At 38.3% G+C, this 15,926-nt stretch overlaps 2 protein-coding genes across 3 annotated transcripts in view; both read right to left on the bottom strand.

Annotated features, from left to right (window-relative positions):
• The window catches only part of LOC144652511 (uncharacterized), a 78,650-nt gene that overhangs the window by 42,315 nt on the left and 20,409 nt on the right, over nt 1-15,926 (bottom strand). The gene's annotated exons all lie outside the window — the stretch shown is intronic.
• On the bottom strand, nt 1,606-13,507 carry LOC144652539 (coagulation factor V-like). The gene is made up of 14 exons (XM_078512587.1): nt 13,259-13,507; nt 13,118-13,167; nt 11,428-11,517; nt 10,842-10,994; nt 10,387-10,477; nt 9,952-10,190; nt 9,717-9,863; nt 8,902-8,992; nt 8,102-8,328; nt 6,286-6,614; nt 5,194-5,332; nt 4,087-4,403; nt 2,920-3,063; nt 1,606-1,772 (listed from the first exon to the last, which is right to left on the bottom strand). Exons 3-14 carry the CDS (start codon nt 11,504-11,506, stop codon nt 1,758-1,760), a joined length of 1,971 nt encoding a protein of 656 aa, XP_078368713.1. The 5' UTR covers nt 11,507-11,517; nt 13,118-13,167; nt 13,259-13,507; the 3' UTR covers nt 1,606-1,757.

Below are 15,926 nucleotides of genomic sequence, written 5' to 3'. Positions count from 1 at the left end.
AAAGTTGACTTCGCGGACATACATGTTTAATTAGAGACTTAGATTAATGCGTGTGTTTTATTTTATGATCAAGAGTTTTATTTCTGTTACTTTCGTGAAAAATGGCGCATCGAAAAAAAATCTCGGGCGGGAATGACGAATCGAAATGGATAGGAAAGGACTTCAGGATTTAGCTGACAGTTTGGCGGGAAAACGTGTATTACCTTCGTTGTACTACAAGGGTCTCGTGCACAATATACGTCGTCAGTTTCAAAACGAGTTTCTTGAATTAAATCTTTGTCTGTCGTCTTAAATTGCTTATTGCCTCGACCTCGAATGCTTCTGAAAGGGGGTAGAAAGCGCGGTCCTTGATATTACGTGATAAAACATGAAGCAAACTCCCATAACTCCACGCGCACCGAACACTTGTCAAAAGACGCCTAAGAACGAGGTAGCACTGTTTGCAGGGAATCCAAGTGCACTGTCGTTCAAGCGCGTCACGATCGTTCGAAGGTAACTTCGCGCGTCTAACATTAAACTTTCGTGAACCGCTGGATATCTATCTCCGAGCAGTTTTCTTTTAAGATATGTCACCACTGCAACTGATCTAGGTATTAAAATGGCAATTTCAGGCGGGGGAAGAACGGGCCACTTCCCTCCTGAAAAATACCATAACCGGGACATGTTTGGATTTAATCGTACTTTACCCTTTTTAGGAAAAGAGAGGGAGGATCTTTTCAAGAATGGTTCAGGGTTGAAAGAAAATGAAAAATAATACATTTTAACATTTTTCACCTTCAGTTTTTGGACAGATAAAACGACGGGAACAGAAATGACAGGACTAAAAAATCTCATAAACGTTTTTTACACTTTATCGTGTTTAGAACCAAAGATGTGGTCGAACGCAGGGAGAGTAGCAACACTTCTAGCCCGCTTTATGCTACGGAAACCACAACTAAACACCGATAACTATGAGCCATTTCGTCTCAAAAGGTCGGCTTTACTTTTTGCTAAGGAAACTTAATGGAACCGTATTTTATTTAGTAATGAAGTTTTGAAAATACGAGTATAACCCTGCGAAGTGGTCCTACTTTTTTCCAAAAATGCAAAGTGACTGAAAAATACTGTGTTCTATTCAAAACGTTTCAGCTTTAAGAGTGGAAGCAGTATATTGTCGAAAAACTCACAACACACCAAGTGTATCCAGACAACATCTGGTGTGTTGTGAATTTCTCTATAGAGAAATTAAAATGTTTTTTGTTTTTACATAAATTCTAAGTACGAGTGGTAATTATCAATTCTGCAAATCAACGGGGTATCAGGCTTTCGTTTTCTTCCCGCGTCATGCAACTTTTAGAACTATGAATGCCTTAATCTGCATTTCACCCACATCTGCATGAAAATGATTCAGACCCATTTGTTTTTTCAATGGAATCAATGTTTATTTGTATACTATCTTATCGAAGTTTTCGAAAATGAAAAATTTAGTTCCATTCTGTATTTGAATCGCAAAATTTACCATGGGTCATTTTTGATAAAAAACGCACAAATGATTTTATTATTTGACTTAAAGTCATCTAGCCCGCCACTTTGGCCTGAAGAGTAGGTAAGTGAGGAGACCACAAATATTTTACCCAACACCTTCCATTTTATTTCCATCTGAAATGGTTACAGCATCTTCTACATTTAATGAGCCAAAGAAACTGTAAAGCCATGCATCACTTCTTATGTCATCTTCAGTAAGGACTTGCTTTCACTGCCATGAACTAGCGGATTTACTATTCTTTAATGCCCTGAAATTAAATTAGATACACTATTTTAATTGTTCAACATAATGTTCGCTAAAAGGTAAAATATTTAAAAAAAATTCAAGGCTATATGTACAAAAAATTAAAACATTGGTTTTAAAACCGAACGTTGTACAACCCGGATGATGACGTGCAAGTCGAAAACGTTAATCCACCTTTTTTTGCACATACAGCCTTAGATTTTTTTCCTATTTTTTATTATATCGGTTATATAAAGGTTACAATACTAACATATGCGAGCTCGAGGTACTAGCAAAATAATTGTTTTGGCATAAACCATATAGAGCTGATGATATACCATATCGTAATAAATGGAAAGGGAAAGGCATACCCGGTTCCCATTCCTGTGTGTCTTTGGATTCACTGCATATGTAAACACGGAACATTGAATTATTTCGGACACCAATGAAATCGTATGTAGATCTATGTACTTTATGTGACTCATGATGCGTGACACCTATGTATGTACTATGTACTCTATGTCGCACATGATGCGTGACGCCTGTGGAGTACACAACAAAGATTTTTACAGCTCCTCTCCGAGGTCCAAGCCCCTACCCTTTTGTATACCATTTTTTAACAGAAAATATGTCTTCCATAGAAAATAGTATCCCTTCTACATCTCATAGCAGAAATATTGCATCCCTTTTCTAAGCATTTAAAAACCAAACTCAGTATAGTAACCTTATAAAATACTGACATGAATCAGTGGTAAGGCGCATCTGTTCTGTTGTTTTGAACCGTCCTTTTAATAACTTAAGTAAGTTTTTCCAACCCCGCCCTGTGGCAGTTAAAGGAGTTCTTTATAAAGTACTATACTTTGGCCCAACTCGTTAAAAGCGCTTCCCTATTATATATTCTACCAGCCTGTAAAAGGTGCCTCCATCGGGTACAGTCCACTATATGCATATGGAGTACCCGCGGACGCAATAGCAAATTTTTACCCCTACCATGGTAAGGTTTTCGTTCTATTCGTTCTATTAATACGCAGCGAAATTACTTTGCACTGAATAGCAAGAGCAGTTATAAGCTGTTGATTTGGTTCCTGGGCCGCCCATTCGCAAAATATTTATTTCGTCTGTTCAGTAGAATTCGATTACAATTTTAATTTTGAAATTGAAATTTTCCTCACCTTTATGGGACAGCCATACAGCTCAACGCGCATGCTCATCCAGCCATAGTATGACACTGGGTGGATTTTGACAAGATAGGCATGGAAGGGTGGTAAGATCTCGTGGGTGACAACGGAGTTGCGGTCGAAGTTTCCTGCAAACATCTGTGAAGAAAGCGTGAGCTTTAAGCATCAACTTTGCTCAACGTTAATGCGCTTCATTACGTCTTTATTACGTGATAATCGTGTTTGTTACATTCGTGCGTTTAGTCCGTCGTTTATTATAACATAGCTAGCATAGCGGCGCAATCAAATTTTGTACACGTTAGTGCGCACTATTTAAACAAAAGGGTGTTTCTGTCGAGGAACTATCGGCTGATAGTTGCCCCGCGGAAATTTGATGTTCTTAAAACAAATATGCCAGTTTTAAGAACATCAAATTTCCAAGGGGCAACTATCAGACCGATAGTTCCGAGACAGAAACACTCTATTGTATTTATTGTTCACCACTAAATTTTCTTCCGCGCGCACATACAAAAACAAGCATCGTGAATTATTTTTACTTTTGAGGATAAAAAACTCAATTGAAAGCCGAAATTTAACAAACGAAACAAAACCAGACGAGAAACCCACTAAATGCAGTGAATTTGGTTGTTTTTTTTTTTGTCTGCAGGCACGCTTGTTTACAAAAAAAATGCACGGGTGCGCTCGGGAGGGCACTATGGGCTGATAGTGCCCTCCGGCGCGCGGGCACTATCGCGTCACGTGTTCAATTTAAACCAATCAGAATCGGAGAAAATTTAGTGGTGAACTGTAAAATCCAATAGAGCACGCTGGTAGCGCGAGAAAAGCGTTTCGCTAGAAAATTCTTTTTCTCGCACGCATTTGGATGTACATTCCCACCGACAAGCTGTGAACTACCGAGTTATGGTGCTCTTGGGAAGTTTGGAAAGCACTCAAAAAGCCAAAGTTGAATTTGGCTATCGCCTCGAAGAACTCTTACGCTTTATTCGTATTCCAAACTTCCCGCGTTCGCAATAACTCGATACTGCACGCTTAAGCATAAACCAATTGATAATTTTAAAATATAGATGAAAACGATACTTTTTGTGCTGTATGGTATTATTGTGAGTTTTCGTGAGTTTGCGAACGCATGGCTATAAAGGTAGAAAGATAATAGCTAAGTACCGTTTTCTTTCCATGAGTCATTACATAGACCCAGTGTGTCCTGGCAGGACTGTAGGAGATGGAATATTTGGTCACCCATTGATCCTTATCTTGTCTTCCTTGTGTGGCCACTTTGGTGACAGTTGTCCCTTTGCCAAGATCAATCTGTAACCACTGATAAGCATCACGTGTCTTGACACACCACGCGCCTACAACTCCTGATCTAGCTACCAGGTTTAAGCGGCCGAACTTTGCATCACATGCACTACTTGAGGCAGACATGGCGCCATCTTTAATTCGACCGTCTTCCAGTCCGAGCGACATCAAGCATTGATGAACTAGACAAATCGATTGTAATGTTATGTTCAACTAAATTACCCAACTTTACTGAATTCTGTATATTGTGAAATATATATTAGACTGCATATACATGCTTTTACAACAACACGTAAGTGACTTACAGAGTGAAAAACCTTGTGTTGTTATGGTAATCATGGAAATTTACTAAGATAACAGTTAAACTTGATAGTTCTCGATTAATCAGTTTATTTTGTCATTCTGCTCATTATCATTGGCTCGAAGGGAGATTAATTCAATGAAACTAAGGGCACGTTTTTTTAATCACAATTCTGGAATGAGAATGACCAGAATGTGAAATGCGTGCATTTTTCTATTCCACTTTCCTTTTACGGAATGGGCAGAACGCCATTCCATCCATTCTGCTACCAGGGGCAGAATGAACAGAATGTTGCGAATGAAATCCAAGATGGCTGACGGCATAGTCCGCGATTCGAGGGATGTGTCTCCTCTCCATTGTGAATAGCACTACCAGAACATTCGACAAATACATAACAGTCTCCATACTTTCTTCCTCCTTTAAATTAAGCAGAAAAATTGCTGCGATATTTGCTGCTTTGGCGGCATTTTGCCGGCCGCCATATTTGTTACGCAATGTTTACTCGCGCTAGGGCCAGGGATAACATCTCAACTACATGGGCGTTTTGAATGCGGGCAATCCGAATTATTTCTAGCGTTCTGTACCAAACATTCTTATTACAAAATTTGGGTAGAAAAACGCGCCCTAAGATTTCCTTTTGATGTAATTTCGAAGAGATCTCCACCTCTTACCATTGCACCCATATAACTCAGCTCTCATGCAGATGTGGCCGTGCCAAGTCCTGGGGCGAAAACGAACGTACTTGGCCTGGACACGCGGGTAAAGTAAGTGATAAACAGGTGTGTTTCGGTCCACATTTCCTCCAAAGACCTGGAAAACAAATGAGGCAGTGATTGTATCCCCCTAGGTATGGGGGGGGGGGGGGTACTCAAAATGTTTATGCGGGAAGTTCCACCTTGAGGCACTAGCCCTTACCATTTAATATACCATTTTTGACAGAAATGGTAACATTTTTAAATCCGTATAGTAGGGTTTTGTAAACGTTTCACTGCATTCATTACTCTTTTTTATCAACATTATTACAGTCTAAATTAAGGTCATTGCCCTGTATTGCATTGCGCATCCTTACTGCGCAGAATTTCACGCGTAATAAGCGCGCGCGAGCGCGCGCACATAAACAAAATGGCGGCTTTTTTCTATGTGGCTTAGTCCGCGAGAAAAGTAAATTGTCGCTTTCTCGTAAACGAGTCTGGTGACCTATCAATTTTTTCTCATCTTTTGGGTGTAGCGATCAAATTCTTTCTGTAAAATGAAAACAGATCAATTCTTGTGTTTGAAAAATAAATTATCGCTAAAAACGTGTACTTTGCTAGTACTCGCAGAGGAATTTTAAAGGAATTATATGGAATATACAAGGTCTTCCTGCTACTAAACGAATCTGGTGACCCCCCTTTTTTATTTCAAAATTTAAGTTCCCTTAAAGTAATAAACCAGTAGGCGAAGTTTGGTTAAAAAATTGTGTTCAGTTCCATTTCAGGGCAATGACCTTAATATGCTAAACTTAAGTTACTAATAAACTTGGGGCCCTCAGCTTAAAATAATAAGGATGCTAAAATATATTATTTACAATAAAATAAAAAAATACGGTATTATTTACAATAATATGCTAAAATAAGTTATTATTTACAATAAAAACATTCTTAACTGTTTAGAGACAGAGAAATGGCATAAACGCACTGTACGGCTGATTTCAGATGTACAACGTTTATATACCCTCGGGAAAGTACCACAATTTAAAGTTTGGCTTGCAATAACAACAGTACCTTAACTTGTCCATCGGAGAGTCTGTATGAGGCCCAATGGGAACCATCCACACTGTAGGACAAACTGTAACTCATCACCCTGTGGTTACCGTCATGGCTCCCCTGAGTCGCAACTTTGCTCACTGTGGTTTCCTGCCCAAAGTTTACTTGCAGCCATTGACTGGAATTGTTAGCACGGGCACACCAGGCTCCGACCCCACCCTTCCTTGGTACTGCATTGAGACGGCCGAGGTGAGGAGCGTGGTTGGCGTCGTACGTACTTGATGCTGACAATGAGCTGTTGGGAAGATGGCCACTCTCCAGTCCCAGAGGCAGAAAACAACTGCAGCCTGTAAAGAAGGTCAATGAAATGGGTTGACCAACAATCCTGGACAAACCTAATTGAGGCAAAGCCAAGTTTTGTACAAATGATACTCTTCTAGAATAGGAACGTAAAATTTGCAAGGAACACCGTGGCTAAATAGGAGTACCGGATCATTTCACTGTATACGTATACGATCCAATTAGCTATAACTAAGAATGGACAAAGATAAACACAATGCTGTTTACAGTCAAAATACTCAGCGCGGGCCGCCTATAATTCCGGAATAATTTTGATTAACAGCGAACGGATTGCATTATTCGTTTCAAACATTCAAATTCAATTTGAATATTGTAAATCATCCAACCGCGATCACGTGAAAACGTGAACCGGTCAAAAATTAACCAATCAAATTGGTTAATTATTGACTGTTTCACGTGTTCACGTGTTTACGGTTGGATGATTTACAATATTCAAATTGAATTTGAATGTTTGAAATGAATAATACAATCCGTTCGCTGTTAATCAAAACTATTCCGGTATTCTAGGCGGCACGCGCTGACTATTTTGACTGTAAACGGTATGAGAAGTATATTGAATTCCAGTATATTCAATATACTTCTCATTTTGTTTAACCAGCCTTGCGTTTATCTTTGTTCTTTCTTTAGTGAATATCACTTATAGAATCATTCACAGTTTTATCATTTCCACTTCCTCCGTTGAATGTTGTTTCATAGCGTTGCTTTTATACTCGACACATGATTGTTATTTCCAAAGAAAACTAAGAGGGGAAAGAGCGTCATGAGAAAGTCAGCGCACCCCAAATAAACTTGAGAATGTCTGGAAAAGGGGAATGTTTCAACAGTTTTGTCCAGGACTGTCGTTGTGGGAAGAACGCCGGCTTAGTATTTGGTAAATTGGGCCGGGCTGTTTAAAGTTATAGTGAGTTTTGATTGCAGTTTTTGAACTTTCCAGTGAGGTTTTCTGTTTATATTTTCTGTCCTCCGGTTTTGACCTCAACTTATCTCAAACAACACTAAACATGATGGCCTGAAATGTTTGTTCTCTCGGCCAGATAACTCGGGTTTTTGAAATTTTGTGCTCGCTTTAAGGAAAACTGACTGGTTCTCAAATTTCAGTGGTGAGATGTGTTTGGGGAAATTTTTACCTTCCGTCGGCGCGACTTCCCCAAATTCTGCTTGAGACACAATACCGAGTCAGCAAAGGTGTTAAAGGAGCTCAGTCACGGATAAACCATCTTTGTCAGTCCTAATCCATCTTAATCTTCGTGAGACGAAACCATCCTTGTTTATTTTGGGGTTTTGATTACTCCTTTGGTGTTTTCCCACATTACACAACTATTACCCCCTTTTGAGCTTTTCTTCAATTTGAAAGTAATCAGAAAAATGACTTAAAATGTCGTGACAATGCTCCTTTTAAAAGGTAACGAACAAGTACCTTGAAACAATCGGAACGGCACTTTTTTTTAAAAAAATATAGTTACTATATAATAACCTCCTTCGATCGTAACCAGCAATACACTCGGTCCCTTGTAGCGCTTGTTTTGTGCTTGGCTCACCCATGAAGGAAACATTGAGCCCGCAAATCCTGCCAGGGCAAATGAACTGCGATGTTCCAGTATGACTGGTTCTCTAGCTCCCAGTCTCTTTAGCGCACCAATTAATATTGTGGCGAAGCCATATTTTGTTGGCGAGTCTTGAACTGCGACGAGGACAATTTTGCTAAAAAGCGGTGAATAAGACATAAAGTACAACATCAAGATGACTATCATGTGCACTGTTTAAAGTCAAATATATTGCTTGACTTCTTTCACTCGACAACTTCTAGGAGGCTGGAAAGAGAAAACTAAAGCATGCGCGTAGCTCGTTTCCTTTTTGATTGGCCAAAAACGGAAAAATACTGAAACTTTTAATTTTAAAATGATGTAAACCAACCGCGGTTACTAAATATAGAGCTTAAGTAATTAAAATCACCTGTGACACTGGCTGTGTCTGTCCGATGTTTTTTTGTGCGTTTTTTTTGTACACTTATAAAATAGATAAACTCTTATTCAAAATGAATCAGGTAAAATGAATGTGCTATAAGTCCCAATGCAGAATAGGCATTCTGACCAGACGGGCATATATTCTTGTAAAGAACGATTTCGGCCTGTTATTGTTATTACCCATAGATTTCGGACGCGAATATTATATCTATCACATATCTTGCCAGTTTGTTCCAAACGTGTCAAGAGCTAGTTTGTTGAAGGCGAAACCGCACCAACTCTGTAGAAAAACTGGTTTGACAGAACTTACTTTCCGGATATGCGGTTGAGATAGTTCGCTGCACTTGTTCCAGCTTTTACAACACCATAAGTGTCAAACGCTCTGGTTTCCACGAATAAACCTGCGAGGAGAGAAAACACATTGAAGGTCTAATTTCTGATTTACGTTTCCTTCTATCTCTTACTATCCAAACAGAAGTGTCGTGACTTTTTTTCACCTGAAACGATTGCATTCTTTGCCTTCTTCATTTTTTTGTTTTTCTTATCTACTTGAATTTATTAAAGTGAATCGCTTCTGAAGTTAGAATGATTTTCGTTTGAGTCTCGTTAATCCAAAGCCAAAGAAATCACTAGTATTCTGTGCTGGAGGTGCGTTTTGCTACGGTGTACGAGAGACTAGCTATAGACTGAAGCCAGAATATGGGCAAACTCTTGCAGTTTAATTTTTGAAAACAACATGGCTTCTGAGCTCGAGGTCGATTTCACTTTGATGATCAAATGTTAATCACTTGTTCCCCTATAAATATGCAATGAACTGTCGTCACGAACATGAGTCAGAACATTTACTAATACACTGGCCAATCACTAAGGACAAAGATAATTTATATTTATAATCCGGTGAACCGATCAAAATTAGAAGCAAGTAATTGTTACTGCAAAATATGTGTACTATTGAGTCAAAGCGCCGCCCGCCCCCAAAGGACATTGGTTATGGTTTTACTTCTAATTGTTTAAGTGGACTACACCAGATTTTTAAACCAATTACAGGCATAGTAAAGCAAAACAAGAGCAATTCAGAGATAATTTTGACACTCAATCGAAAATTGCTCCAACGAAGTCGCTTACCCTGCTCAGTAAACACCGCCACATTCAAGCCTCTTTTGTGAAGCGAGTAATCTTGATTGTTTACTGTAATAAAAGCCGTACCACAACCACCAGTCTTTCCTGGATCATCACACCCTTCACTACGGAGTTCAACGTTCAGTAAAGAAGCTGCAAGTAAAAACATGATAGCATGATAAATGAGCTGCTGCTGCTGTTGCTACTCACTTTTAAAACCCCCAAATCATGATTGTCTTACGAGCTTGACGGCTTTGCCTGAGTGTAATTCGCAGAAAGATCTCACTGGGTCCTTCGTATCTCTTTTGCTGTTCTTGTGCGATCCAAGAAGGCTTGCTTGAATGAGCGTAACCAACAAGAGCAAATGAACCTCGATAAGCCCTCATAATACGACCCACAGCGCCCAGTCTCCTAAAAGCATTTATAGCTGATTTCACGTAAGCTGATCCCTCTTCTTGAATGGCAACCAGAACGATTTTACTGCAGGTGAATAAAGTCCACTATTAAAAAGTTCATATTACATCAGAAAATATTTTCTAAAAACCGAGAAAAAGTTCCTTTTTTAGTTATTTCCTCAAACAAAAATCATAAAATTCTTCGCCAGTAACTTGAAAGTTGCGTCTCCTGTTCTGTTCTAATAATGAGAACAACGGAGGTTTCTTTTATTGGTACTTACTCTCCATTTATGGCGTTTAGATAATTTCTCAAGGCGACACCAGCGGAAGAAATGTTAGAAGTGTCAAAACTTTTTGATCCTAGCACTGCGCCTGTATTCAAAAAAGGCCAAAAAATCAGTCAGACCAACCTTCTATTTGTTCCAACTTTTTAAAAAAATCTGAATAAACGTTTCATTTATGGCTACTTGAAATTCTTCCAGGCAGGAATTTTTTACCTTAATTTGATGTTGCACGAAGACAGAGAGAAACACCTTTTGAGTATTTTTGAAATTAGATACTATCACACAGTAATCTGAATTCGTGTGATATCGAAAAGAGAGAGTTGATTCTCTAAAGGAGGGGGGGGGGTAAAACCCCCCATTATAAAGTGGCCTGCAATTTTACAAAAGGCTTTGATAATGTAATAAGTTATATCTACCAGTTTTATTTATGCAACAGCTTGAGAATTCTTTACCTGTTTTAGCGTCCACAATGACAACATTATGTCCTCTGCCGTGAGGAGAGTAATCCTTTCCATTTACTTTGATGTAAGCGATACCACGTGTCCCAGGGGTGACTCTTGTATCATTGCAACCCTCGCTTCGAATGTGAATATCCAGAAAAGAAACTACAAAACATACAAGAGTATACCATCTATTACCATAACCAACTTCATGATTACCTTCAGATCACAACTCCGGCTTCATTAGCATCTGGGCTGTGGAAGGCAGGTAGTTTTTTCTTTGAAAAAGCCTAACACCTCAAACCAAACACTAGCAGCTAACAAAAACGACTCGGAGGCACTGACGGTGGACTAATGGTGTTATTCTATTATGATCTTTAGAAAAGCACCTTCACTCTAACTTTGCCTCCATGCAGTAGTATAAATGAAAACCTACCAACTGTCAGCAAAACCTCCAAAAATTCCTGGTGGACAAAGGACTAGCATCTCATCAAAAATATGTGACAGTCTTCCCAGTCGCTACATGTAGATCGATTTTAAACTTCTTAAGCAAAAAGCTAATAAGAGCTTAAAAACAAGTTATAACAAATTCTACTACCTGCTTGTGTTTGTGAACAGATCACGGTAAGAATAATCACAAGAAAACACAAAATCCTCCAAGCTGCGTTCAGTTCCATTTGCAGATAACCTGAAATTATTAAAAAATAACAGTGATGTTGACCTACTGTTGTGTATTTGTCCCGGCTCAACTTTTCACACTTAGCATTAAACAATAGTCCTTTTTTTCTTGGTAGTGCTGAGCGACTTTAGCCGAAGCTAAGCGTAAAAGCTCGTGGCTTATCGGAACATTTTCGGCGTGACAAACTTTCACCATTGGCGGAGTGGGTAGCGTAAATTTGCTCTCGTCAAGTCAATTTACATTGGTGTATCCCAGGGGAAGATTTGGCCGTCGGTGTGCACATCGGACTGATTTATAGTCAAGAGTCCAAAAATATCCTTATTTGTCTCATTTAGATTACCAGAGTCTAAATAAAAAAACGCATGGTATTACTGGAAGCACGAAAATAACCGCGCTAAACTTTTTATTCATACTTGTGATGACGCAAACCCACGCTTTGAACTTCAAACCTCGCGTAAGTTATTATTCATTTCTGTGAGGACTTGATCCCACGCTTTGAAAACGAAACTTTGCTTAACTTTTTAATTGATACTTGTGAAGACGCTATCCAACGCTTTAAACGCGCAACTTTAGTTTGTATTGATGCTTGTGAAGACGCAAACGGACGCTTTGAACATCAAACCTTCTTTACTTATTATTTATACTAGTGAAGACGCGAACCAACGCTTTGAACATGAAACCTTTTTTACTTGTTATTGCTCCTTGTGAAGACGCGATCCAACTCTCTGAACACGAAACCTGGTTTAACTTATTATTCATACTTGAAAAGACGGGAACCAACGCTTTGAACATGAAACCTTGCTGATCTTATTATTCATACTCGTGTAGGCGGCCCACGCTTTGAATACGAAACTGTGCTTAGCTTTTTATTGGTACTTGTGAATTGAAGACATGTGGTTTCTAATAAGGCTCTTTCACCTTTTCGAAGGATTTTATTTTTTACGCCAAGGCACGGTATGACAAACTTTCAGATGTATCGGCTAGTGATGCTCGCTACTTTTTTCATGGAAAGAGGATCATCAAGGAAAACTGTTTTTTTTTTTGGCAAATCCCGAAAATTCTAGTAATAATTAGACACCAGTACTGTGACGAGGGTGGTGACATGGTGAATACTTATGATAAGGATAGTTTTCCGTTTTCATCGTTGGAAATGCTTCGAGCCGCTGCTGCAACTGTTCAGCAAAAGGACACATAAGTTCACTAGATTCTTAACAAAAGACCTGAATTCTCAGACGGATAAACCTGATCAATTACACGTCACCAAAATAGTACTGGCTTGGGCTTCCCACACTCCTATTCAATAGCACAATTAATCAGTCTGAGAGCTATACTAAAACAAAAGCAAATCGGGAACTGATTTTCGTTCGTATTTTAAATGTCGAGAACCAAGTGTGTTCCAGGTTAGCTAAAAGTATTCCCGATGTCTGCACTTAAAAGGGATTTTTCAAAGTTGTTATAATAAAGCTTATATTTTATTTGAGTTTCCTGAATGTCTTGTCGCAACGGATATTTCGAATATTGCAGTGGGGCCTTTCGTTAGCTTTACAGATTTTTCAACTGAATCGTTGAACGCCTTAAAAAATTATGTTTAGACACCAAAAACACTTACCTTTTTATCTTCTCAACGCCTGGATTGATAGAGCGAACAAAAGCCAAAATCTGAAACACAGAGAAATCAAATATGTCTCAGTGATTTAACGAAAAACGTAAAAATTCAGTAGCTTAAAAAGCACGTCAACTACATACTTACAGCAGATTAGCTTCTTAAATTTTTTTCTTCTCGCCGTTTAAAACTGTATTCGTACTCTCAAACGGTAGGTTTTCATTATGGAGTAAAGCTCACAAGTTTTAGTTTAAACTTTTCGAGATGTTCTGTTCTTATTTGGGAGTTTGATTCCGCCTGAATAAACAGATTGACTACAGACTTCGTGATCAGATGTCTAGTGGTAATATCAGTTTATTTTTGTTTTCAGTATGTTATTCTCAATTCCAGAATAGTAAATTTTCAAGTAAAATCTGTTAACAAATGATTAAATTTTCTCATCTATTTCTAAAATTGCAAATATAAAGTGTGTGCAGAAAATCGAATGAGAGTAAAAATTACGATAAGAGCTTTCCTCTATTGTCATAACTTGAACAACACATTAAAATGTCAGAAATTCTTTTTGACAGATATGTGAACATGGAGCTTGTGTCTATAAACCTAAATTCAAACTGTATGATTGCTTTTAAAAGGCAAATTTGATATCAGACTGTGTTTATTTATCTGACACCATACCGTCTGTAGTAATAAACCCAAAAGTCTTTATTCACAAAGTACAATATTTTGTTACGTAAAGAAAACTATTTTAGCTGTTTTCAACTGGACCATCATCGAACAATGATACAATCTTTTTAAAAGAATTAATATTAGTATATGTCAAACGACGTATCTTGTCCAACTTCCCAGACATTAAATATTATTCAGCTGTATGTGTTTACAACCTGTCCCTTTTTTGTGATTGCATGTGAATCAGCACGTTAGCATGTCATTGCCTTTGAGAGCGATAATATGATTGTTCTTTGCTTTATAATGGTTCTTTCGCCTTCAAGGAGTCACAAAATGTTTTTATTACTTGTTTGTGTCAAGAAAATCTATTTGTAGGACTGAATAATTGTTACGTTCTTTTAAACAGGAATGTTTGTTGTCTGGATGGTGATTGATGTGTCTATTTGACACATCAAAAACGAAAGACTCTAAGTGGTCCATTATCCTCTGTTTATTGTTGTCAACCTTGTATTGTTTTAAGAAGAGCAAATGAGATGTTAATTGTCTAGTTTTTAGTCTACATACATAATAGCTTCACCTAAGCCAACTGCGATAATGTTTATAAGTTGTGTGTGATTAATGCAGTTGTCATATCAAAGCAAATAGAATCCACTAGCCTTTTACCTTCCGATTGTTATTACCTTTCTTGAACATTTTTCCTCACAAAGATTCTCTTATCTTTTAAAACCCTAAAATAGTTATTAATACAGTGGCATTGTTCCCCTTTTAGGGAAACCGTCGATTTCACTGGAATCCCGGTTTCTCGAGCCATTGATGTCGAAATAAAGTCATTTTACTTGGATTTGCTTACATTTAAAGGTTTGATTTCCACTGACGTGTAATTTTTTTACTTGCGTGTTAAACGTGCTTGCCGTGAACATTTAGAGACAATGTATGAGCGACATGCGTAAACGTGTACGCAGGACGTTCATGCATTGTCCTAAAATTTTATCACGCAAGTAAACGCACGTAAAAATTACGCGTCCGTGGAAATCAACCTTTGCTCAGTCAAACACTTCAATTTTTTTCCCTGGCCGAATTCTCAAACCAACTTTCATTTCCCTTGGAGGTTCGAGATATCGAGATATCAAGATTCCACAGTATTGCGCTTGCTTTTCAACATAAAATTTTTCATTTATTTTTTTTTCTGATAAAATTATTTACTGTTTTGTCTTCCGTTTGCACTTAGCGTTTTTCTCAGCTCATTTAATGGCGACATTTAAACCTAAGCATTTTGGATCTTGGAAGCGACTTGCAATTGTTCTGAACATAATTTTGAAGCATTCGTTAAATCCACACTTTATTTATTTTTTCTCGTGTTAATAGTCTCAGTCTCGCTCTCTGCGACAATTTTCAAATTCGCGGCTCGTCCGGTGAAGAGTTTCTTTTCTCCCGTCCGCCTTTGACAAGCAAATAGGAACCTTGGGACGAGGTTGGTTGGCTTGGTTTCCACTGCTGATGTCCGAGGAGAGTAAATCAGTTAGCCTATTAGTCCTGTATGTTTCAGAAAGCAAAAGTGTATTATCTTAATTCCCTAGGTCGATACTTTAAACTTGCTCTTGTTTTGTTTTAATTATAAATTGTTACAACCAGGATAATTTTTTCACTGAATTTCTATGAAATTCTCAGGGTTGAGAATATTATTTACCCTCGTTCTATGGTTGACGAAGAACGAAGAACGCAGTTGCCAAAGAACTGCTGGTGCTTAAATCTGGTTTGTGTGGCACGACGCGACTACGGGTGTTACAAGCGGGGGGGGGGGGGGGAACCCAAAAAAAAAAAAATAAACAAACCCCCCCCCCCCCCCCCCCCCTACGCGCCTGACAAGCCCACTCAAACATCGAGAAAATAATGAAAGGATGAGGCCGCTGGCAGAGTGAAGATTGAGTAGTTTTTGAGAAGTTTTTGATATCTCTTAACAAAAAATAGCACATGTAGAAATTTAAATTTGATTATTTGATGATTTATTCTTTACGACTCATTCTCATTCCGAAATATTTCTTCAAAACGTATTCGTATGTTTTAAATCTATACGCCCTCGTAATTATTTACCGATATAATTACGTTGCACCAACAATTTTTTTCCCGCCGCCCCCCCGCGGGGGAGAGA

This window comes from Oculina patagonica, chromosome 4 (genome assembly GCF_052425735.1).
Source record: "Oculina patagonica isolate OP01 chromosome 4, crgOcupat, whole genome shotgun sequence".
Classification (NCBI taxonomy): Eukaryota; Metazoa; Cnidaria; class Anthozoa; order Scleractinia; family Oculinidae; genus Oculina; species Oculina patagonica.
Note: the sequence above shows the minus strand (reverse complement) of the source record. Positions and strands in the feature narration are given on the sequence as shown.